Source organism: Pinus tabuliformis, chromosome X (assembly GCF_031772625.1).
Source record: "Pinus tabuliformis cultivar Carrire ecotype Pingquan chromosome X, CPIR1, whole genome shotgun sequence".
Classification (NCBI taxonomy): Eukaryota; Viridiplantae; Streptophyta; class Pinopsida; order Pinales; family Pinaceae; genus Pinus; species Pinus tabuliformis.
The window spans coordinates 1,145,868,498-1,145,893,850 of NC_142308.1; the positions used below are offsets into that span (position 1 = coordinate 1,145,868,498).

The 25,353-nt window shown below is 39.2% G+C and overlaps 1 protein-coding gene across 1 annotated transcript in view; it reads left to right on the forward strand.

Moving 5' to 3' along the window:
• Window positions 1-25,353, forward strand: part of LOC149143929 (uncharacterized) — a 221,145-nt gene that overhangs the window by 153,136 nt on the left and 42,656 nt on the right. The window contains exons 15-21 of the mRNA XM_089451980.1: window positions 9,234-9,355; window positions 9,510-9,592; window positions 9,851-9,975; window positions 10,417-10,558; window positions 10,684-10,821; window positions 16,334-16,430; window positions 16,570-16,701. Of these exons, the coding sequence (XP_089308106.1) occupies window positions 9,234-9,355; window positions 9,510-9,592; window positions 9,851-9,975; window positions 10,417-10,558; window positions 10,684-10,821; window positions 16,334-16,430; window positions 16,570-16,701 (839 nt within the window). The remainder of the gene's footprint in view (window positions 1-9,233; window positions 9,356-9,509; window positions 9,593-9,850; window positions 9,976-10,416; window positions 10,559-10,683; window positions 10,822-16,333; window positions 16,431-16,569; window positions 16,702-25,353) is intronic.

Sequence of the window (25,353 nt, forward strand, 5' to 3'; positions counted from 1 at the left end):
TTCATTGTTTGAGTAAGGACAGATATCTAAACCATACTGATGACATTGGCCTTTGGGATTCCAATTTGCCCAAATACCAATTTCCACAAGTACATGTCTTTCCTGAGATTGTCCATATGTGCCATGCTTGTTACATTCCTAGCCGGAGAGTTGTAATGTCCCCAAACCAAAAAGTCTTGTTCACTATTATAGCTGAGTCAATCAATGAAATGTTGCAAGTCCAACTAGGTCCAAACTTGACCCCACTCTCCATTGGGGATTTGTTAGACCAGTACACCAAATTGAGTCTGTCTACACTGGCCCAAATATTCCAAACTTTTATTGTAGAGGAGAAACACATTCCTATAGATGCCCCTCCATATGTTTCTGCCATTTTCTCTGAAAGGGGCAAGCAAATTATAACCATGATATCATGTATATTGGGCTATACCACAGATGAATTTGTTGATGAGCTCATCCTGGCCTTCATGTCCATTCTCACCCCAAAAAAGCCTCCTGTTACTTTGTACAGTTATGCCCAGTTCATAGCTGAAAGGATGCATGAACAATTTACCAGAATGCACAATGAGAGAGTATTCAAGTACTCATCTGTACTTTACCACATGTTTTTGTATTATTAGTCAGACAGATTTCCCTTCACCATCCAGAAGTTGGATACTAAAGGCCAACCCAGGTCTGTTATATTTTGGACACCACTATTCCACAGGTATTCATCACCATACACCTACACAGACTTCATTGACTCTTTTGTCCATCTAGTCATGACCATGCTGACAGGAAGCCCTCCACCCAGAATAAGCCAAGAAATCAAAAGAGTGCTCCAATTGTCCAAGCAAAGTAAGGTGGGAGATTGGTACCTTTACCAAAATCACACCGAAATAAGAATCTATGGTTGCCAGCTTGCCCCATACAAACTGCCCAAATACCTCCCCATGAGGTTATTTTCTCTGGAATATTATAGGTAGATAATGAACTCTGATGATATCAACTTTGTCTCAACCAAGAAAAGAACTTAGTTCAAGGTCAAAAATCAGCTAGGCCCTTTCATTTGCAATTCTAGAGAGGCAGGAGAAGAAGCAGATCAAATTTTGCAACAAATGAAGTTTCAGAACAATTTCATGTGGAGGTATGACCCTCAAGGGTTTATAACCAAACTAAGACAAAAGGTCAAATTGGGACCTCACATTCATCACCCCATACCAGAAAGAGAGATATGCCAATCAATCTGAGTGGTTGGAAAACACTATCATAGACAGGGATAGTACAAAGGTAGATGTTGAAAATACCTCGTTTGATTTAGAGAGATAGCTTGATGAAAGCCCATTCCTGCAGGTACCAGAGCAAGAAGGAACCATGAGTACCCCTACTGTTTTGCAGACTCCTCAGAATGAGGAAAAGAATCCCAGAAGGAATAGAGAGGGAGCCTCCAACTTAGGTATGGACACATCCAATGTACAGTGTGAAGCCAACCAGAGCAAAAGGCCTAGGCTCAATCCTGTTTCAGAATAGGAAGACACAGAAGGCTCAGTAGAAATAACTAATACTGAGTTGGACATGAGCAAGGGCACAACTCCATCTAGAGAAACACAGGAGCCATCTACATCAAAAACTCAAATCTTAGAAAGGCAGCTCAATGTAGAAGTCTCCTCATTCAATAAGCCTGTTGATAGAGATAGGGACATTAAGGACAAGTTCAAAGAAATTAAAATAAGAAATGAGAAACTGAAGGCATAATCCTATGTATAGTATCTCAAGCTTACACCCCCTAACCAAAGTAGGTTGATGTCAGCTTTTGACATCAAGGAAAGATGCAAATGTCCTTCATAAAGCCAACTGTAGAACAACCAAGAACATCAACAGATTTCAAGAAGATAAACTTTGAAGTATCGACAAGGGATATTCATCCCATTGACCAAATTGAATTTCACAAGCAGGCTGGAGAAATGATTTACTCCACCCTTACAGGAAAATCCATAGCTGCCCATCAGTTGCAAAATTCACTGAATAACATTTCGGCCCAATATCAGTTGGAAAAGGCCTCCTCACAGGGAAAAGATACCAGAATCAAGTCTTTGGAAGACTTGGTAATTGAATTGGGACATGACCCCAAAGACATCAAGGCCATGAACAATTAATCAAAAAGAAGAATGATGACATTGCAACGCTTAAGAAATAGTTGAAGATACCTCAACTACAGCTTCCCCAAACACAAGAAGTATTGGAAAACCAAACAAGGTATGAAGAGTTGATGGACTTAGTCCTTAAACTAAATGATTAGTTGAGGGAGATAGAAAAGGAATTGGACAGCTTAATCCACTTAAAGCAAACTGATCTTGGCACTACCTCGGTGAATGTCATCCCAGCGGTTACCACGACTGTTCCTTCCACAGTGGCAACCTCATTGGTTCCCACAGCTCCAATGGCCACAACACAACTGGTTTCTTCAGCATCTACATCTGCATTAGGTACATCGGGTGATGAGGCAGAAAAATTGGTTAAAGCTATGGAAAAAATGTCCACACAGACAACAAAGATGAATAAGCTCAAAGAGAAACTGACAAGCTTGGAAACTGATTACAAGTTTGCCAAAATCATGCACAAAGAAGAAGTGCAAAAAGCTACCAGGTTGAGTGAAAGATTAAAAGCCTTGGAAAAGGACTTAGGAACAACTATGGGCCAATATCATTGACTCTATCAATGATATTTGGCCATCTTCTCAGGTGATTTTTGAGCAAGTAGATTTGATTAAGCTGGCTACAAAGGCCATCTAGAAAGTAAAAGCAGAATTAGGACAAATGCCAGAAGAAGCTACTAGAATTATCCATTTCCTTAACATCAAGAATAAGTATGAGCTTCAAGAATTGGAAATAGAGGACAGAACAAAGACAATTTTGGAGGTCAGAAAGGTCCTCTCCAAGAGGAACTTGATGCAAAACTTGGAGGATAAGTGTCAGAATATGCAGCTAGCCATTGACAGATTTATGGCTAAGTTCCAGATTTTGAGAGAAAAGGGATTACCCAATCCCTTAGTGATAAATGATAAGCTGATGACACAGGAGGATTACAACAAGAAAATCAGAGAGGTAGCAAAGGATCAGGTAAATACATCATCAATAAAAGCATTACCAACAAGCAAAGTACTCTACCAAACATTTGAAAACTTGTTTTACCTCCAGCATGAGGTAAAACACTTGTTTATCAATAAGCCTACTTTTGCCAAATACACAGAAGCAGATGAAGTATATGGAAAGATGCTAAAAATCCAATTACCTGATGTTGAAACATGGGAGAAATTAACTGATTTACTATAGAAATATGCAGTAAAAAGGTTAATGTACAGTAAAAGTAAAACAACATGGTAAAAGGATGTGGACAGATCAACAGAGTCAAAGTGTATCAGATGAAAGCCTAAAGTAAATGAAGCTTCCATCGTAAAAGATCAAACAACAAAGGAGATTAAAAGGCAAAAGATCAAAGCCAACAGTACCAAAATAAAAGGGGCAGAATGAAACAGTTCAATAACTGTGTCTATCTTCTTGCAAGAAGATATTTTTCTTTCCTAGATTAAATCTCAAATTAGTTTGAGATATTTTGTAATAAACTTTTGTATAAATACTTCAAAATTCAAAGTATTAGGTGTGGATTCTATTAGACATTTCTATAAACTTTTTGATAAGAAAACCCAGAGGGTTATTGTATCATTTGCTGAGCCAGTAAGCTGGATTGATGAATAAAGGTCAGGCATTTCAAATGATTCATGTGTTAAGCGAATTTCAGACGAGTATTTTCATGTATTGTTGTCATTTTTCTCAAGTTATTCATAATCTTTAATGTTTTTCTAAATCTAAATGTTATAACTGGAATAATACTTCAAAACTTGTTTAATTACACTCTGTCTTAACAATTATGCATTTAAATGTTTTCTTCTGATATTTAAATTAAATAATTCTTAATTGCTCTTTGGTTTAGATTGATTTCTTGAATATCTAGATTAAAGGATTCTTAATTGCCCTTTGATCTTGATTACCCCTTCATTCCTCATTCATTATCCAGGTTTGAGAACCCTTAACTGCTCTCTCACCCCGAGTGAAACCCTTTCACCCCTCTGTCTCAAAGATCTGAAAAACACTTTGCTATCTTGCCCTTTGAAAGTTCCCTTTAGTGAGTTAATCCAATTTTGCTTCCTTTTTGTTTGACTCCATAGCCCAATGGTCTAAAAGACATCATTCTATCCATCTGTCTAAGCAGATCCCACCACCCAATCTCAAACACAAATCAAAAACCCCTTGAACAATCATAACTAGCCTAAAAACATCTTAACTAAAACAAAGTTAAATTTTAAAGAGAGAGCCCTCTCTGAGCATCTGGAAGTCTAGGTCCTGATCTGCAAAAGTGGTTTGTGGTTACCTTTGGTTTTTCTTTCTTTTTACTTCAAAAGAATTATCAGAGTGATAACATCTCGCACTGTTGCAGCCTGCTAGCCTTGTGCTATCCTGGGAATTCTGCACTATAGCTCTCTCTACTGCTTGATCCGCATCCGTCTCTACCCACATCCGCCAGTCCTACTACTCCTCTTCGGGGCTCCTGTAGCATGGTCTAATCCAAGAGGCTGGGTACCTCGAGGATCTTGCCCCTCATCGCCTGTAGTCCGACTGACTACAACTCGATGTCTCCCCACTTCCGCTCAAGTGGCGTGTGTGCACTCATGGCATAATCATCGTCTGTCTCCACTTCATTCTTTGCCCTTGCTGGCGCTGCCTTGGTCTCGGAGGTCTCTCACTTGTTCTTCTTCCTTGGACACTGGGTCGCATAATGACCCAACTCCCCACAGTGGAACCATTTGATCTTGGGGAGGTCCTCCTTCCGTTTCTCTTGCTTTCCCTCAGATGCTAGGGCAACATCCTCCTCCTCCTCCTTCTTGACTCTGATCCCCTTGTTGCTGCTTCTCGCCTTGCTTAGCCTTCTGATCTCTTCTTGGTGAAGAGTCGCCCACATTTCCTCCCAATGTGGAAGGGTTGCTCTGCCTAGTATACTCTAGACAAATACCTCCCAGTCTTTTGAGACTGCGTTCAAGGCTTTTCTCATCATCAATTTTTGATCCGGCGTGGCCCCTATGGAAGTCAACTGATCCCGGATCTCATTCAGTTGACTGAGGAAGGTGTCGATTGGTTCTCCCTTCTTCATTTGGTATGACTGCAACTGATTTTCTAGTAACATCCTTCTCTGCATAGAAGTATGCTGGTACAATTTCTTTAGGGCCTCCCACATCTCATTTGCCGTTTCCTATGTGGTACTATATGGTCCTTGACCCCGTCAAGGATGATGCTCTTGGCCCTCGCCATTGCCTCCTTGTACTTGTCGTAATCAGCTGGGTCAACTGGGATCGCTATCATCCTGAAGGCGAAGTGCTTGACACGATTTCTGTCAAGTACAGATAAGATTATGGCCTTCCAGATTGCAAAGTTTGAGGCTCCGTCCTGTCTGTTCTAGTCTCTTACTCCGTGTAGTGCCATGCTGCTCTTCTACTTCCCTCCTAGAAGCTCTTGATGTGACTCCCTCTGAGCCTTGATTTCCCTCTTGGAAACCCCTCTGCCGATTTCGAGATGCCCCCTATTCTGATCGTCTGTGCAAATGCACCACTGATTCGTATTTCTTGGCTAGAAACCCTCGGTAGCAACTCCCTCCTCCTTGGCCTTGCCCTGTTAGGTACTGTTCTGACTACAGTACCCCACCAGCTCCACTTTGCAACTTACGCATAGCCTCCTAAACCCCAACAACTTGAAGGTGAGAGCTTCTAGGCTCTGCGCAATCCCGGCACCAACAAACTAGCTCCTTCAGCCAACTGCGTCAACCCTCCTAGCCTCTGCGTGGCTCTTGATGAGCTTGTCTTTGCCTCCTTTAGCCTTTGTGCAACCTCTTTGTGGCTCGAACTTGATGATGCAGGCACTGCGCCACCCCTTCCTTGCTACTTTGCTACTAGGAACAACTTCTGTCACTCGGGACAACTGTTTTTTGCTGCTGCTGCTCTGCTCTGCTGATGTCCTCAGTTCTCCTGTGGTCTGCAACCTCCCTTTGATACCATGTTGAAGTTTCTAAGTCTGCCAGTTAGAAACCCTCCATGCACTTTACTGATTTATTCCTACCTACTTGTTCTGTTAATTAACAAGTTATTTACCATGTAAACACTGAAAAATAAATACAAGTGCATGCTCAACACATTATAGATCATCAACTGAAGGAAACAAAAACATGCACACAAATGACACCGTTATTTTTGGACTAATGTCCCCGGAAAACCCCAATGCAGGAAAACTGGTGCAACTATCTGAGGGTTTTATTATTAGGCAGTTCTTTTCTGAGTACATTGGGTGCCAAACTGGCTAACCAACAGAGATAAAAAATCTGGCAGCAATACCTCTCTTCGTAAATAGGTATTCAAAAAGCCTGCTCCACGAAATCCCTCTCCAGCACAATCTGAAGCCCAGCGTCAACCCTGTTGGCCTCTGTGTTAGCCTGAAACCCTCTGCGTCAACCTACTGAGGGCACAGCCTCTCTGGCTCTCTGTGTCACTCTTGCAGCCTCTATGTGGATGACGCAGGCCCTTTTGGCTTTGCGCAGTCTCTGTTGCCTCTGCGTCTACCTCTCTTTGCTTCTGCACTGGTCTCTCAGCACTGTCCCTGCCTCGTACTCATTGCCCTTTGCTGCAGCTGATCACTAATTCTATCTCTCTTAGCAAACCTCGCTATAGAGAATAGAATCACTGATCACTCTGGTGTATTCTCCAAGTGACCCTCAAGCCTCCTCTTATATTTTTCTCGTTGAAAAATCAATGGTCGAGATTAAGTCCCTAATCGACGACTAAGATTAGATTTGGCTTGATCCATGTCTTTTGGACCTTCTAACATAGCTTTATATTAATTCACATTAATATTTTAATTTCCCTATGTTTAGACTTAGGGACGCCATTAAAAATATTAATTATTTTAATATCTCCCAAATTGTTTAGAATTTGCCCAAACTCTTTCTGAGTATTGGAGATCTCATGTGCCCTAACCTCTCTACCAAATTTCGTGGCTGGAGCACATCCGATGCTACCCCAAATCAACACTATTGGATGCCCTTATTGCCTTAACACTGCGTCTATACCGAATCCGGAAGCATCACACTCGATGATAAATGGTTTAGAGAAATCTGGAGTTGCCAATACTGGGGCATTAGACATAACTTCCTTTAGTTCTTCAAAACACCTTCCTACTTCCTCATCCCATTGAAATGAATTCTTCTTTAAAAGGTTTGTCAGAGGTGCAGTTATATGTGCATAGTTTTTAATAAATCTTTGGTAATATCTAGTCAATCCTAAGAACCCTCTTAGCTTGGATATATTAACCGGTTTGGTCCATTCCTTTATAGCTTTGATTTTATTAGGGTCCACTTTTACGCCTTCATGGGATATAATGTGTCTGAGGTATTCTACTTCTTCCTTTCCAAAGGTGCATTTGGATTTTTTTGCGTAGAACTGATGCTCTTTCAGTAGTGTAAGAACTTTATCCAGATGTTGTAAGTGCTCCTTCCAAGTTTTACTGTAAATTAAAATATCATCAAAGAACACTGATACAAACTTCCTAAGATATGGACGAAATAATTTGTTCATAATGGCTTGGAACGTTGCTGGTGTATTGGTTAACCCAAATGGCATTACTTTAACTTCACAGTGACCTTTGTGTGTTCGAAATGCCATTATTGGTATGTCTTCCAACCCGTTTCTGATTTTGTAATACCCTGACCTTAAGTCAAATTTTGAGAAGTATTTTGCGCCCTGTAGTTCATCCAACATTTCGTCGATAAAGGGGATTGGGAATTTGTTTTTAATCGTTATTTTGTTTAATTCTCTATAGTCAATGCATACCCTGAATGAACCATCCTTCTTCCTTACCAATACCACTGGAGCAACATATAGACTTTTACTTTTTGAGATGATCCCACACTTTAAAAGGTCTTGGATTAATTTCTCAATTTCCGTCTTTTGGTGATGTGGATATCGATACGGCTTGATGTTGACGGGGTTTCACCTTGTTTTGACTTCTATTGTATGTTCAATTTCCCTGTTAGGAGGCATTTTCATAGGCAGGTCTTGAAATACCTTTTCATGCTTCTGGATTAGATCTTGTACCTCTGGTGACTCTTCACTGATCAAGTTTTTAAATAACATTTCTAATTGGTGACATTGTACTACATAAGCTAGTGCTCCTTTTCAAATCATCTTCATCATTTCAGATGACGATACGATTTGATTCTATGGTGCTTGGAATCCGTATAACTTGTACCTCTGCCCTTCCCAGTTAAATCTTATGAACTGTACTTGATGGTTGGCAGCATAAGTGCCTAGAGTTCGTAGCCATTGGATCCCTAAGACCACATCTACTCCTCCTAATGGTACAGTGAAGAACGGGGATTCTAAATTAAAGTCTTGTATCTGCAATTTAACCTTATGTCATTTCCCTACCTTTTCAATCTTCTTACCGTCAGCGACCATCACCTTCATATTCGGTAAGGGAAATAAACGAACTTAATAATTGACGGCCATGATAAATATTTTATTAATAATTGAATAGATGATGCTTACATTTTGTGGGAGGCCCTGGCTATATACTGCCTTGCATGCCTCTTGGTGAATGGTCATGCCCTGTGCCTAATAACTATAGACTAACTAATTTTTTATATAACACTTTGCGCAATTTCTAAAATGCCATGGGATGAAAAAATTTGTTGTCTTTGTGATACTAAGAAGTGGAGAATGAGAAACACTTTATCTTATAATGCCTGCAAATACCCCCAGTAGATCTCAATTTTAAAAGATTTGTAGCATTACTGTCCTTCTAATCATGAAAGCTGTGGAGATTTAGGAAAGATTTTCTGCAAGCTTTTTGAGCATAGAAATAAAATGCTCAAGTAAACCAATTAATTTCTTTATACAGGTTAGGTTTATTAACAATGATGATATAAAAGGGATATAGGATATGTGTTCAACTCCCATCCATGAATATAAAGCTTATTATGGCAATTCACTCTCATTTGCAAACATAGGTTTTTCCAATATGGCTAGTAATAGTCCTAGTGCTATTTGTTCTTTTCATTACTGACAAAGCTTAATCATGTATGATTTTACTAGATTGACTAGTTAAAATGTGTTCTAACAGTGGATTTATTTGTTTTGCTTTGGTGTATGATCTCAGCATTTAGGCATACTTCTGTATTCCCTCCAATGCCTCATCCTCTTGCCACAGATAAAGAAAAATGGCAGTATTCTGACATATTAGTGCCAACCTGTATCCAAACTCTGGAGGTCATGATTCAAGTAAGAACAGCTATCCCATTATTTTTGCAAATTTATAATGGATATTAGAGGCGATGGTTGGTTATTTAATGGGTGTAGAATTCTCAATTTTAAATGTTTTTGTTGATTCTAGAAGTATTTAGTTCCTCTATTGATGCTTAATCTCTGGATTTAGTTGGAAGGTTCTGGGAAGTGGCCTATTGGTGAAATAGCAATTGAGAAAACGAAATCTGCTTTCTGTCTCAAAATTGCTGAGAGGTAGGTTAAGTTTGCTTATTATATATTAGTTAGAAGCATTAATTGCATGCATATCAAAATTATTTTACTCGTCCACTGGGTAGGTGTTTGACATACGATTATTTTGACATAGCATAAATGGTAAAATGATAAGACAGATGACGATCGTTGAATAAATTTATGTTTTTCTGGCATGTGTGGATACAAAGGCAATAAATGGAGACTTGATTTCTTAAATTATATGGTTTCTCAGCTTTTATTTTTAATTCTGTTATCTAGTATGCAGAAGCGGTGGGGCATACTGTATGTAGCTGCTGAAGATGCTGTAGATTTACTGATGGCTGGGTTTGCATTCCGTCTCAGGATTTTGTATGAGAAAGACAAAAGTCTGATAAAGAAACAAGGTCTGGATCACAACATGGCCATTCATTTTATCTGTTAAGCTTGTTAAATTAATTGTCGCTTATGAGTTTTCTTCCAAGTCTCATGACACAAAGTACACAGGACACAAAAATTCAAGTGTCCAACATAGGACATGGTGACCCCAGAAACAAATTACAGATACAAAAATAAAATATAGACATAAAGTACCTATTTTAGAAAATAGAACATTTCCAAAACACTTGCAATCCCTTCAAATCTCGTTTTACCGTTCACATGCACAATGAGACAGTAAGAACTCTTTCTGTACAGTGAAAGTGAGAAAATAGCAATGGAATATGTTTTTTAGAGTCAAGCAGGTAGGACATGTCTAGGGCACATGTCCAACACATGTTTGGCATGTGTTCTAGCATGTCATGTGTCCAAAATCTCTTATTAAGATACTGAAGATGAACTGTGCTTAGGTATTTTTGGTGTCCTACCAGTTGGAAATCTACAAAATACCAATTGTGTTCCTTTGGAGAAAGATTTTCTACTTCGTAGCCAGCATTCGAGCATGTTAAATGGATTGCAGGGTTTGCATCCAGTTTATGGGCCAACTGTGCGGTAAGCCTCTAATGCCAGATTTCTGATATATACATACACATATTTATCCTAAGCAAAATCTTGCATGCCTTGATTGGCAGATTTGTGGCTGAAGAATATACCTGTTTGTTTCTCTCAACTTGCAGGCTTGCCAAAAGATGGATTTGTTCGCATATGTTTTCTGGAATTTTGGCAGATGAAGCGGTGGAGCTATTGGTTGCATATATGTTTGTCAGGCCGTTCCCATTCTCTGCTCCTTGTTCACGAGTGACAGGCTTCTTAAGGTATTTCTTTTGGCAATTTTCATCACATGGACTTGATCAAATATGAAGTGTTGATCAAATAGATTCTACATTGTGATTGCCAATTTTAATTGTATCAAGGATTGGGACTTAACATGTAGCTGCTAATTTGCATGATCTACTTTATCATGAGACTACAAGTTGGAAGATGAGAGAGATATTTTTCCTCAGCAGTTTTAGTCCTTATCATAATAACCTCAAAACTCCATTTCCTGAAAATGAACATAGCCAAATAGTTGGTGGGATTTGAGAAAGAACATTTTTATTAGGAATAAAATAATTTTTGTAGAGGTTAATAAAATCTAAATGTCTTGTATATGTATAAAGGTCATTGATTGACTGAATAATTGTACCCATTGTCAGCTAGATTCAGATGAATTTGTTGTTGCCGTTGTTTTTCTACGATCCTGGTGTTTAAGATAGCATCTTAATTCATTGACGCTACCAAACCAAGAATCACAACGAAACTACTTTGCACAACGAAATATAAACAACAGTGAATCTACTAGTTCACATAATATAGACAACTTTTTACACAATTTTGTAGAACAACCCAACTTCGTTATATTAATCAAACTGAATAATACAACAATCTAGCGCTCCCATACTAGGGATTATGGCCCTCAAATATCCACAAGTACAAGAATACAAAACTGGGGCTTGGTGTCAGTCCATCGGCACCAATCTACCCTCAACAAGACACTCCGACCATCTGGCTGATGTATTGCACTCTCTCGGCTCCTCTTGGTCGTATCCTGTACCTGCCTGGTCCTTCGGCTCCTGAACTACAACTCTGTTTCTATCAGCGATCCAAGTTCATCTGGCCACTGAACCTCCACTACCCAATTTGCTCTCGTTGATCCTTTGTCCATCAATGCATCAACACATCGAGACTCCTGTTGAAGAACTAGGGTTTCGTTCAATATGTCGTATGGGGAACAAAACACACGTTTCGTGTCCCCGACAACAGTGCCAAAATGTTACTGCTCAAACTAGCAAGGGGTCCTAGTGGGGCACTTGCTAGGTCAAGAGCAACAATGAAACTAAAGGCCACTGTCCCGATTGCTAAAGCTTCCTACTCTTTACGGACTTTCACTGATGGGAGGAGACCTGATATATGGAGAATCACTTATGAAGGATAGATCAACTAAGATGGATGTGAAGTGATCTCAGGAACCCTTTCCTAGGGGAGACTCAAGAATGGGACTTGCTTGCTTCTTAAGCAAGGTACAAGGCTTTCTAGGAGATCGGGATGAGGATTTAAGGGTTAGGTTTAAGGAGTATGAATTGTTAAGGAGCTTCCCAATCCCTAAAATCCTTATGGAACTTGGTATCCCAAGTGGTTTTTGAAGAATTAATTTTGATGAGGTATGGGAACACATAGGACCAAGTGGACCCAAGCTAGGTCAAGAGGTGGGTGTTTAGCAACCAATGATGAACTTGGCCTAAACAAGAAGGAGAAGGGGATCAAAGAAATGATTTTCAGTTAAAGGTGCAAAATGATCCCTATGAGGAACTAGCCTAGGGAAACTTAGGGCAAAAACCAATCTCGAGGCTAGGGCTTGGGATATCTCACAACCCCACTGTCGGAATTCCCTCAAATTTGGAGGAGGCATAGGAGACACACCAACGTAGTAGAGGCCAAGAGATCGAAGTTTTTCTATGGGTGGTTTGTCGAGAAAATGATGCCCTAGGAGCCCTAATGTGGCTAGACCTAGAATAAAGAAGGAGAGGTGAAGAAAAATGGTTCTTTAAGTGATCACCTTATGGTAGACCAGGGCCTGATACTTTGGGGAGATTGGAGTCAAGAAGAATATAAGAATGGATTTCGTTTCTAGGTCAATGAAGCTTCAAGGATAACTTCGCTTGTCATTAGGGCAAAGGAGAGTGACCTTAAAGCTTTTACATTTCGTTTTGCAAGGTAAGATGGTTTGTTAAGATAAATTCAGCCAAAGAGTTATCCCTATGAGAATTCGTTCAACCTACATGGCCCATACATAGAGAGATGCTATATAGAAACATAATTCCACAATTTCGCATTAAATGCATGCAACAATTAGCCCTAGTATAGCGAAAATCTCATCATCAATGCATGTGACATAGTAAAAGAAGAAATATCATTAAATTTGTACTTGCATGTAACAAAATATATCTAATCATCAATAAACTTGCCAATCAAGAAGCTCCAAGATCAGAAAAGATAATTCAAACATCAAAATTCATGAATGCTCCAAAATTTCGTCCACCAATAAGGAATAGCGAAAATATTTAGAGAGATACAAGTCAAAACCCCGTGATGATACTAAAATGAATTTACATAACTTGTATTTATACACTTCTAATGAGTTCAATTTAGCTAATTTGGCCTATATTAGCCTCTATAATAAAATAATATGCAAAATAACTAACTTTGGGTGACAAGCCCACCAAACTAGCTCATAAACAAAAGAATAAGCCTCTTAAGAGGTCAAATGATCAATAATGCATGTCGTTGGGCCTTTTAAGAAGCCTAATGAAGTCCAAAAGTGCCATAATGATGAATAAGACTCCCAAAAGTAGGGTTGGCCCCTTGTTCTCCACATAATAAACCTGTGGTGCTCCCAATGGGTGTGGGGGGTACACAAGTAACCTCATGGGTCTCCAAGTAGATCGAAGATACCTGTAGACCATGTAGAAGGCTCAAATGATGATTTAAATGACACCTCATCAACATACATGTCCTAGGTCATCTACCAAGTGTATGGTACAACTGTGGGGCTGGTTGGGCAAAGGTGAACCAGGTGCATCTTCCTCGTCCAATAGGTGAATCTCGATGAATATTTGAACATCTATGGGGATCCATGGAGTGCTGTCTACTGCTGTGGAGGCCCATGGCTCTCAACGCACACCCTACATGTGCCAATGTAGCCCTCTAGAGGGTTAGGACCCGTATAGGGAGACCAAACCCAATATGGAGACCACTTGCAATCTTGCATAAGATCCAATGCGTCCCCTAGCCTTCCAATACAAGAAGTCATCAAGGAAATCGAGTAAAAGAGCTTACAAACCATGGACAACAGGTGGGGACTTCATAATGGCATGCCCTTCCATAATGGGCTTTGGCATGTGCTAATGTCTCCAAGCTCCAAATGGGGTTAACCAAGTACCCTATTAGGTGGTTTCTACTTTTAAAGGGGATAATATGTCCATGGTACATCCTTTAAAAGGCGGTGGCATGTGATAAAGAGATGAATGGAGTAGGGAATGAAAATAGGCAACCTTGGGCCACATGCCGGGTACAAGGGTAGCTAGTAAAGGGGAAGCCCACACTTGGGTATATAATGTATAGGAGGGAGCAATCGTGGTACATGAGGTGCCCCGACCTTGATTTTTCCACCCTTCTTTATATGCTTTTTGCCTTTTATGATTTTTCTTTAATTAACTGCTCGGGGCTCAAGGGGTAAGAGCATGATGTGTGAGATATAGCAGTGGATACCCCCTTTAAGGTAGGGTGGTTCATTGCCTACCAAGGGTTGGGACAATCATGGGTTCCTAAATGATAAGGGAGGTTCATCTAGGATCTGTAGGAACCAAGGTGATGGCCATGATGATGCGGTAGAGCTGATGTATTGGCTTATGCCCACGTGCTAAATCTGTTTGCCCTGGCCATCTTTTGCATTTTGTGGTACATTTTCTTGTTGAATGTGGCCCATTATGCTTTTACTTTTCTTTCCAGTTGCATCAACCTCTGAGGCATCATTCTAAACTGGACCCAATGTTTGGGTAGGGGTAAAGCTCACCCTATGGAGACCCAACATAGGAATGTAGACCAAGGTGGGAGAAATGATGAATGGGATTATAATAAGTGGAAGGGGAGTAGTATATATGGATGAGGGAGCGGGACCATGCAACCAAAATCGGGGTTCCCCATGTATTACCATCCCTTAAGCCAAAGGGTCAGTGAAAGAGATCCCATGGGACTAGAACCCAAGGTTAGCATCCAAAAGGGTTCTAGGGGAAAAGAGCACAAACCTAGCCCATTCATTCCGCCAAATCTACCCATTAATCCATGCCCAGAAGTGTCCATGATAAGTAAACTACAATACTCAATTACCTAATGACAAGGCATACCTTTAGGTTCGGGAGGCCCACCTTCAAACATATGATCATGGCAGATGGGTGAGAGATTACATGGCTAGCTCAGGTGGCAGAGAAGTGGCACAATGAGCTAGTTGGTAGCTGCAAGGGGCCGCTGGCTGTTGGCTGAGGACCATCTTGGAGAAATTTTTTCTCTTAGGGATATCGCCCACAAAATGGTGGGTAACATGACCCAAGCATGGAACCCATGCTTTAATAAGTCAAATTAATAATAATAATAAATTTCTTTTTACAAATATATTACATCATGACTCACGTACAATTATGAAGACCAACACTAGTTACATTCTTCAACACAAAGGAGTTAGCCAATGGTTTTTTTGCAACGAAGAAACTTAATATTAAAACTTTAGGACATAGTGCATGAATAATAATTATTTATCCTACTAACTACTATAGAAAAGAAACTATGAATCAAAATAACAAGATAAGAGAGTGGGGAAAGATATTTATAGAGGTAAAAACCTAGAGTGGAGAAAACCCACTTTAAATAGGCTGTCTATTATTCACTTTCTTTCTTCATAAGCACTCAAGTTTGGAGTTCATACAGGATCCATATACAATTTCTCAATCAGCATAAAGGACTTCAAGGTCCTGTTTAAAAATGTCTGCAACCTGAAATATGGGACTGAGTCACTTCTAGGGTTTGTGACTAAATAGTGATAATATGGACCTATTAGGGAGGTAAATGATGCTTCATTATATGTACAATATGTCTAAACAATGCTCCTAAGATGATCATATTGATATCACACACCTTCAAATGTAGCCATTATTGACTAGATATCATTACATTACACATTCTAACAAAACTGACACAGCTCTCTGACTTTGTGCTGCTTTTGAACAAGAATTTGCAACTCTTTGCTCCCTAATTCTCATGTCACTGATCTGCATAATCAGTTGGAATCCTATGACAATTAGAAGCAACATATTTAAGCAGGGTGGAACTGTTGGGACTGAATGATCCCAATTTTAGAAAATGGTTGTTACATTCAATGGCCAGGTTGCTGCATCAATGACTACCTCTCTGAAGTCAGATTCCAGACCACTGCAATTTAACAACAAGAATTGCTAGATTTCACATTTGTACACGTTCTGGTCACTACTCTTTCTTTCCATTTAAAGTTTCATTGGTAACCTAATCAAAAGTAATAGAAACACTTTTGATTACCATCCCATCTTTCTGTATGTGTTTAATTTGTCATGTTCGTTGTCAGAATAATAAGCTTTTTTTTTTCTCAATTCAATTACGTTCCTTAACGTTATTGCTTCCAATAATTTTCTACTGCAAGAAATTTCTATCGATATTGATAGTTGGATGGTAATCTTGGAGGATCATGACTGTGATTTGCAGGTTTTTGCGCCTTGTTGCTTATCATGACTGGGCCTTATCTCCTTTAGTTGTTGATGTCAACGGAGACTTAACAATGAAGGAAGAAGGACAAATTATGGTCAGTGAACAGAAAATTGTTATGTTGATGCAATAAGCATTTATTGAAACTCGACTTTATGTTGTTCGTTATAGGCAGTCTCAATTTATGCAGTTATTGCTGCCACAATTGTTTAACATCATACTGTAAAATTTTACAGGCCCAGTTTATTGCTAAACGAAAAGACTCTCTGGGAGAATCTGGTGCAAATAGGACAGGACCAGCAATGTACATAGCAACCCCATATGATTGGGAATCTGAGAGCTGGACCTCAGTCTCTCCGGACAATATAGTACGGTTGACAACCATTACTCTGTTCTGTTGAACTTTTAACACCAGATCTGATTTATTTTTCTCACAATTATTTATACCTAGAAAATAATTTTACCAAACTAAAATCCGAAATTGTGAAAATAAATACGCTGGTGTTCTCAACATTTAAACAGTAAATATGAAACAGAAAATTTAAATAGGAAATCACTGCAAGACAACTGAAATTCAACCCAATAAATCTCCCTTCACTTTATATTGGAATATGGACAATTTACAGCTTTTAGACCCACAGAGAAATTACACAGAAAATTCGGCAATATTAGAACCTAGAAATGTACCTAAGATTTTTGGCCCAAGGAAGAATTTGGCCCCCTGAAAATGGCTGCTCTGGTATTTGAATTGGCCCTAGCAGATGTTGGACTGTAATTGCAAAATTCGATCCTCCTAGCTGTACACCTGTTACCCACCGAAAGTGGGTAACCCCATAGGAGAAAACTTTTCTCCTATCTTGGACAGCTAGCCAGCAGATCTATACATTGTTCAATTATGATGATATGCCAAATTCTTCTGCCATTTTCACCAGTCATGCACCTTTAACCATTTGGCATTCCTCTTGCCTATGTCACAGGGTTCGCCGAACTTGAACCTTCAGGTTTGAAATTCGGCGAATCTCAAAAAAAAATTTAAATTCGTTCAGGTTCGCCGAACCGGAAGGTCGAACTTGAAGGCGAACCTCATTCGAATTCGAACCCCATGCGAACCGAATCGAATTCGAACCTCAACGCGAACTTGAAGGCGAATTTTATCGAATTTGAAAAAAAAAATTGGGATTCGATCTTAGGGTTCGTGGGTTTTATTTAACTGTTTAGAAAAAAACCATGGGCACACAATGGTTAGAACTTAGCCCGTGGGCCGTAGCCGTGAGGATCGATCTGAGTGTGACTCGAGTCTCATGCATCTTGCAAACTGGAAACTTGAGTTTTGACTCCGTGCTGCGTGCTACGTGAGTCGTGCTGGGTCTTGCGTGTTGTGTGCTGCGTCTTGAGTCCTGCGTGCTGCGTCTTGCATACTGGAGTGAAGCACTGAAACTTGAGCAAAAGAACGATGTGGGATGAAACTTACCCTAGTTCCACAGGCTGCAAACAAATGTCATATTCTGATATTCAAACCCTGCAAAAATCCTTGCAATTATTTATGTAGCATAAATAACCAATTCGTCACCAAAGCCCAATTTTGCATTTTCCAGTGCTTCATCAATCCAATTTCTGTTGAGCCCAATAGGGAGTTTTTCATTTAATATTATTCTGACAGAATTGTTTTATTCGAAATGCATCTTGGGTGTGAAACTAATTCTTGACAGTGAGATTGAGGTACTGTGTTAAAGCATCAAAGCATTGACTAAAGATCTTTAAATGGTGAAAAATATTTTCCAGGGGTAGGAAGATTCATTAGCAATTTTGATGACCCCAAGAAATCTCCATATATAAATGGCAAACAACCTAAGAACCTGAGATTGTATAGCAGATTGTTTTCTAACATTTGCTAGATTGGTATGTCATTGGATGACTGAAGGATCCTCTTTCCCTCATTTTCCCTCCAAATCTCATCTTCCAAATTCTAAAATAATGACGGGAAAAGAGGGTCCACCTGTTCTTCACAAAGTTGGAATATTACATCAAGAATAGAAAACAAAACATCCCTTGTAGCATTGAGAAGCAAAGTTTGTGTCCATCTTGGTTTCTTATCAGAACATTTAGAAACGTCTTTATGAAATTTTTGATTCGTCTTTTCATCGGTGACTCTCCTATCTGAGTAAATGAGAGGTAGAGTCATAATATTACCTTCTCTCTGTTCATCAATTGTTACCATACAAGCACCTGCCATTTTTGCTTGTGCATCCCTATTGTATTTGTGATCACTCAGAGCTCTGGAAACACAGAATCAAACACTATATTGTTTACAAGATTGTGTCAATTCACATTTACCTACCTTGAAATTTGGTAAATGTTCTTTTTCATAAATTGTCTTCAAACACTATATTTCATTTTTTCATTTGCAAACTACTATTGTGCATGTTTACATTTAACTAGATGTTAGAATGATTACATTATTCATGTATGTTTACTAATAAGAATTTGTATTGATGTGTTTATGGACCGATTTTGAAATTTTTATAATTTTGTTATATATATATATATTGAAAAATATGTATAGTCAAACCTAATGTCGAACCTCATACGAACCTGATCAGAAAATTCGAATTCGAATCGAACTTAATTGTTGTCGAACTCGAATTCGAACCTGAACCGTGTGACACAGCCTCTTGCATGAAGGTGGGCTACCACATGGTAGGTACTTCAACCATTTTTGCGAACAAGTGCTTTTACTTAATATTTTAGGAATTCTAACATGGATAAAGCAATGACTTGGATGATTCACTGATCTTGACTGTTACCTTTTTCTCTCACCTTACCGGGGGGGGTTAGTCTTTAGCCCTGGTCCACTGGGACCTCCTCTAAGGCTTTAGGGTTATAGGAGGGGCACTACTGGGAAAGCTATGATTGAGATAGCGTGTTCCATCTTTCCTATGTCATACTTAACACCTTTCATCCTACATTACAAGCCAATGTTTCACCAAGACTTTGAGATGCTGGTGCGGGGAGACGCACTAGGGGGATGTGTGGGAGTACCCTCAAATTTTAGGAAAATTTAGTGGGGACGGGGAGGCTTTGAGGTATATAATTTTTTTTTCACTCACACACACACAAATATATATATATATATATATATATATATATATATATATATATATATATAATTCTGTTAAAATTGGCAACTAGGGCCAAACTCCACATGGGTCATCTTATTTATGATGGCTAATATTTTTCTTGGATTCCTCTCTCTGAGAGGTGTAGGATTTATCTAAAGGTCATCCGATTCCCACATGTACAAATGAAGTTATGAATTTATTTTGATTATGGACAAATTGTCAAGGTTGGCCAACAAACTTATGTAGGCTCAGAAGCCCAACAATCACGTTTGCTATAAATACATGATGCCTTAGCCTCATTTGGACACACTCATCTTCACACTTCTCTCTCTCTCTCTCTCTCTCCTCATTGATTGGGTATGGATTTCTGGGCCTCTCTCTCTCCACACGTCTGGAATTTTAGGAGGCCAAAATTTTAGGAGCGAAATTTCAGGAGACCAAATTTCTGGACAGTTTGACCAAGCGTTGACCAGCATATGTTGACCTCTTTTGACTGCATTTTTGTGAGGGCTATCTATGTTTGGGCAAGCCACATTTCTGGGCACAAAAATCGAGGCTAACGTTGACCAGCATTGACTGCAGTTAGGGCTGACCGCAAGTGGGCTGTTTGACCAGACTTTGACTGGGATTAATTTGACTATTTTGAGGGCTGTTTTATCTTGCTGTTTGAAGGCATAAGTTGACTGAAGTTGACCGATTTGCTGAGGGTCAAATCTGCCTTGTTGACCAACATTGACTTTTCTGGTTAGGGCTCTTTTGCTGCTGTTATAAATGATCAGATTTGTAAATTGTACTATCTCTCTCTGCTGAACTATTGAAGACTAAAATAAGATTTGATCAAGGGTTTCCCCACATTGGGGTTTGTCCCTCGCTGGTGGCGCATCTTGTGTCCTCTTGTCTTGGCTTGTCTTTTACTATTTATGTTTATGCTTTATCTGCATTTTTCTATCATGTTGATGTGATTGCTAATCTGAATATTGATACTGGGCTAATAAAGAAATTGAAGTAAAATTGCTCTAAAGTATAGAACATACCATTGTTGTCTAAAATTAACAAATTCAAATTCATAATAAAAAAATGAAAGCATAAATATATTGATTCATACATGATTGAATTGGATAATTAAAGACACTAATCCATATTCATCATTCAGACTGGTACATACATCATTCATACTCGTCATTTATCCATACACCTCGAGATTCACTAATGAAATACATTAATCCATAGTCATCATTCGTCATTCTAGAATCTATATTGATTTAAAAATTAAATTTATCATTCATCATTCTAGAATGCAGATTGATTTAAAATTTAAACTCATCATTCTAGAATCTAATTAGTACTAATTAAAATAGACTATAGTAGATACCAATGTTATAAGAACCGAACCGGAAAACCCTCTGAATTGAGAATCAGTTGGAATCGGTAAAAAAAATTGGACCAAAAAATTGGTTGTACAAAAATAGTTAAAATATTCAAATTTTAAAGAAAAACATATATATTCATGTGCATCCATATGAATCCAAACCATTTATACACAAATAAGCAAAAAATCTTATTTATATAAACATGTAAGGGTCCACAACCAAAATAGCACCGAGTGCAATTGATCTCTGAACATAAAATACATCAACATATAGGCTCTTGATGGCCTCTAATGTCCAAACAAAAAATCATGCTACGACAAATACCTACATATCATCAAAATCATTACCTACATTGGGATTTTCATAATCAATATCACCCTTTAAGCATTAAAATACAATAGAAAAATGTAGCATGTAGAGTCAAGATTTTGTTTGAGTGATGGGTATATTTTCAGTAGGGTCATGATAGAGGAGTTCGAAAACCAATGCCACTAACATCAAGGCTCTAGATGGCCTCTAACATCCAAAGAAAGAATCATGCTACAACAAATGCTTACATATCATCAAAATCATTACCTATATCGGGATTTTCATAATCAATATCACCCTTTAAGGATAAAAATACAATTGAAAAATGTAGCATGTAAAGTCAAGATTTTGTTTGAGTGATGGGTATATTTTTAGTAGGGTCATGATAGAGGAGTTCGACAACCAATGCCACTAACATCAAGATACCTAGAGGGCTTGTTCCTTTTGATTAAATACTAGCTTTGTGCCCTCGTACATGACAAAATCCAATGGAAACGTTGCAATTCTCCCCCATCTTGAAAATTTGTTAAGTCTATTGGATTTTGAGTGAGATCTAAAATTCTACTTTCTCCATATGAAATCCAACAAGGTTGGAATCACTCTCAAACATCCTGAGTAGTGTTAAAAATTTAAGTAAAAGGATGAAAAGGAAAGATAAAGGAGAATGCCACTTTTACTTTAAGAATATTACCATGAATTGCATTAGTAATATGGCTTTAAGCTTCAATATTAGGGTTCCCCACACCAACATTTTTGAAACTTAGAAGGGGTGCTTCTGGGCACACGCCTTTAGAAGTGGGTGCACCCATGAGCACCCCCTTAGAAGGGAGTGCACCCAGAAGCACCCCTTTTGGGGAGACACATCCCCCAAACTAGGGAAATGTTTCCCCTTGTGTATCCTGAAGTCTCCTCAAAAGGGGGACGTCAGGAAATGTTTCCCCAGATACCCCCTTGTCCCAGGTGCATGTACCCCACCCTAGGGGACATGTCCCCGTTGAACACTGTTACACGCCCATATTTCACCTCCATTTTTTGAGTACAACTTGTCATTGGTTCTTAGGGATTTGACACTCATATGTTCACATACCTTGAGTAGGGCCTCAAAACTTAGCCCTAGGAGGTTGATACAACTAAAAGAAACAAAAAGAGCATATCATGGGCACAACAAAACAAAGAAAGAAAAGTTAAAATGCAAAAGATGGCCAAGGACATAAAGATTAGCACATTGGCAAAAACCTAACATCAGCTCTACCTCACTTATATGGCCATCACCCTGTTCCTGAGTACATGATGATCCATTACACCAAAGAAGGAACCCTTGCATGTCTCAACCTCGATGAGTGATAAATTGACTCATCTTAAAGGGGTAATAAAACTGCTACATCCTATAAAGCAAGCTCTAACCTTTGAGTTATATGTAATAATACAAGGAAAAATCAAGAAGTAAAAGTCCAATAAGAGGGGTGGAAAGAGTAAGGACGAGATGGTAACTCATGCATCGACGAATGCTCCCTTGTCCGGGATGTGGACAACCCCATCGACTGGTCCCTTTGGCCATGGCACTTGGCCACGAAGCCTTCTCCCTTCCATTACCACATTTTTTTTTCTTTTTATTTTTAACCATGGTGAATTGGTAACTCGTTGGAGTAATGTATGCGAGGCTTAAGATCAAACCTAGCGGCTGCCACTATAACACCAAGAGTATATCCAACAACCGGCAAACCAGATATATTGGGAACTTATAACTTAGCAAGAACCAAGACTCCACATATGAAGGGGAGCCAAATCCGTGAGCCTTATCATAACGGGCCAAGGGTGTTCCTCCAAGGGATTTGAAACTAGGTGGAGGAGATAACATCCCAATGAACCAACCACCTTATCGTCCCACAAAGGGACCTCCATTACCACATTATTATTCACTAACACCTATCAATTGAAGGGTGAACTGAGGAACTTTTGCTTCCCTTTTGGGGCTAGAAGCACCTAATAGGGTTGGCCTTTAGCCACGCTTACCTAGGGAGAAAACACCTTTGCGAGACCATGGTCCAGGTTTTTGAAAGGTATCCTTATTTGAAGTATTAAATTGCCTTTAACATTCAAGTTTGGTTCACTTAGATGCATTATTAATCTTGGTCCCTCATGATTGGTTCCTTTCACTAGAGTCCATGTTGTTCTTGCTAGGTGGTTCAACAACCCAGATGGTGGGCGCCCACTCCACAGGTACCCAAGCACTTTAGAGGAGTACATTGGCACAAACAAGTGAAGCGTTGAGAGTCACGAGCCTCCTAGCAGTATCATCGAATGGGCACATGTTCCAGAGAAGGTCAAGAACCTAGGACATTGGTTGACTTTGACCCAAAAAATGATGATTCTTCAGGATGACATAGTTGGACCTAACATGCCCCTAGGCAGGCCTTGACACAACTCAATGGGAAACAATTGATTCAAAGCCCATATGAGGATGGTCTCACACTGAGAGACCAGGGAGGGCTTATTGCACCAGAAGAGCCCCTAACGTTGGAGCAGAGGATGCCTCACTTAGTAGATGGATACCCATGGAAACCACTTTGTGGCACACAAACTAGAGCTTGGTACCCCACAAGAGGTAATGGGGTGAATTTGAGGGCCAACCCTCAAATCTTGGATTCACAAGCGTCTACACCTTCTTGGACGCCTCGTCACTGGACATGGCACTTGGAGCATTTGTTGTTGATGATGTCAAAATGGGAGAGCTTACGACTCAAAAGTCTGAGCTAATTAGGGCATATTTTGATAAAGCTAGTGGGTTGGCTTGTAACCCAAGGACATTTTAGCATCAAACATCTTTTAGGGGCTTTGTTAGGCTAATCATTAGTCTTACTCCTCATATAGATAGAGGATATGTTCATTGTTGAAATTTGGTACCGGAGGAGAGGTGGTTCGCTTTGATCTTTGGCCTAGGGAAAAGTGTCCAAAAGAATTTAATTTTTCTCCTAAAGTGACTTTATAATTTTTATAAAGTCAAATCTAATTTAAAAGTGACTTTAAGTGATAAAGTTACTAAAGTCTAATTTTAAAGTGACTTTAATAAAGTCAATGTAAAATTAGAAAAGAAAAGTGACTTTGGACTTAAATGACTAAGTGGGTCTTTATTAAAGTGGGGTGAATTAGAAAATAGAAAGTGAGATTTAAATGAGCATTTAATCTCAGCCCTAGATCTCAATCTATTTCAGCCATTGGATTTAGGGATCACCCAAAAGTCACTTAGGGTTAGATTAAAGGAGGAAAAGGAGGAAAAAGTCATTCATTCTTTCATGAGCAGATTGGGAGAAGGAGAGCAAGAGAGCAAGGGATATTTTTGGACAGGGAGGAGAAGGAGGCAGCAGCTTGGCACACATTCCAAGGCAGCATTCCAGCAAGTCCATACAGCTGAGTTAGCATACAGTGAAAGGCAGATTTTTGGGCACGATTTTCAAGGAGGCCGTACAACAGTTTGCACAGAAATCGAGGAGCAGAAATCTGAGTTTGCTGGCACGATTTTCAAGGAGGCCGTACAACAGATTTTCAAGGAGGCCATACAACAGTTTTTGGCACAGAAATCGAGGAAATCGTACAACAGAATTTCTGGCAGCTTGCACGATTTTCTAGGCAGGCCGTACAACAGAATTTAAGGCTGAAAATTGGCACAGAAATCGAGGACGTACAACATTTATTGCTGTTCAGATTTTGCTGTTTGCAAGTTTTTCCAGTTGGCTGTGAGGCACGAAAAACGAGATAAGTTGTAAAAGTTTACTTGCTGATTTTTTGCTGAATATTTCTCACTGTAAAAAGCATTTTTCAGAAATAAGGAGGAGCTCTCGAACTGGTTTTCCCCAAGAGTTGTAGGGGGTTTTTCCAGAGTCACCTTGACAAAAAATTACTGTGTTTAAATGTGTTGAATGGCTGTTTATATGTGCTGATTTTTATATTTCTGCATTTTCCAGCATTCTGTAAAATTTCCAGAATTTGTGTTTTCAACAAAATTTATTTTTCAGTTGTTAAATGTATGGATATGGGAAAGGGCATTTAACTATTTTGGAGAAATAAGGTGAAACTGAAAACCGGGGTGGGAAATGAGAAATTTTTACATGGTATTAGAGCTTGAGTGCTGAAGTGCAGTTTGGGACAGCAAGGAGGAAAATTACAGCCTGCTGATTTTTCACTCAGAAAATTCCAGCAAGCTGATTTTTCACAAACAACAGTT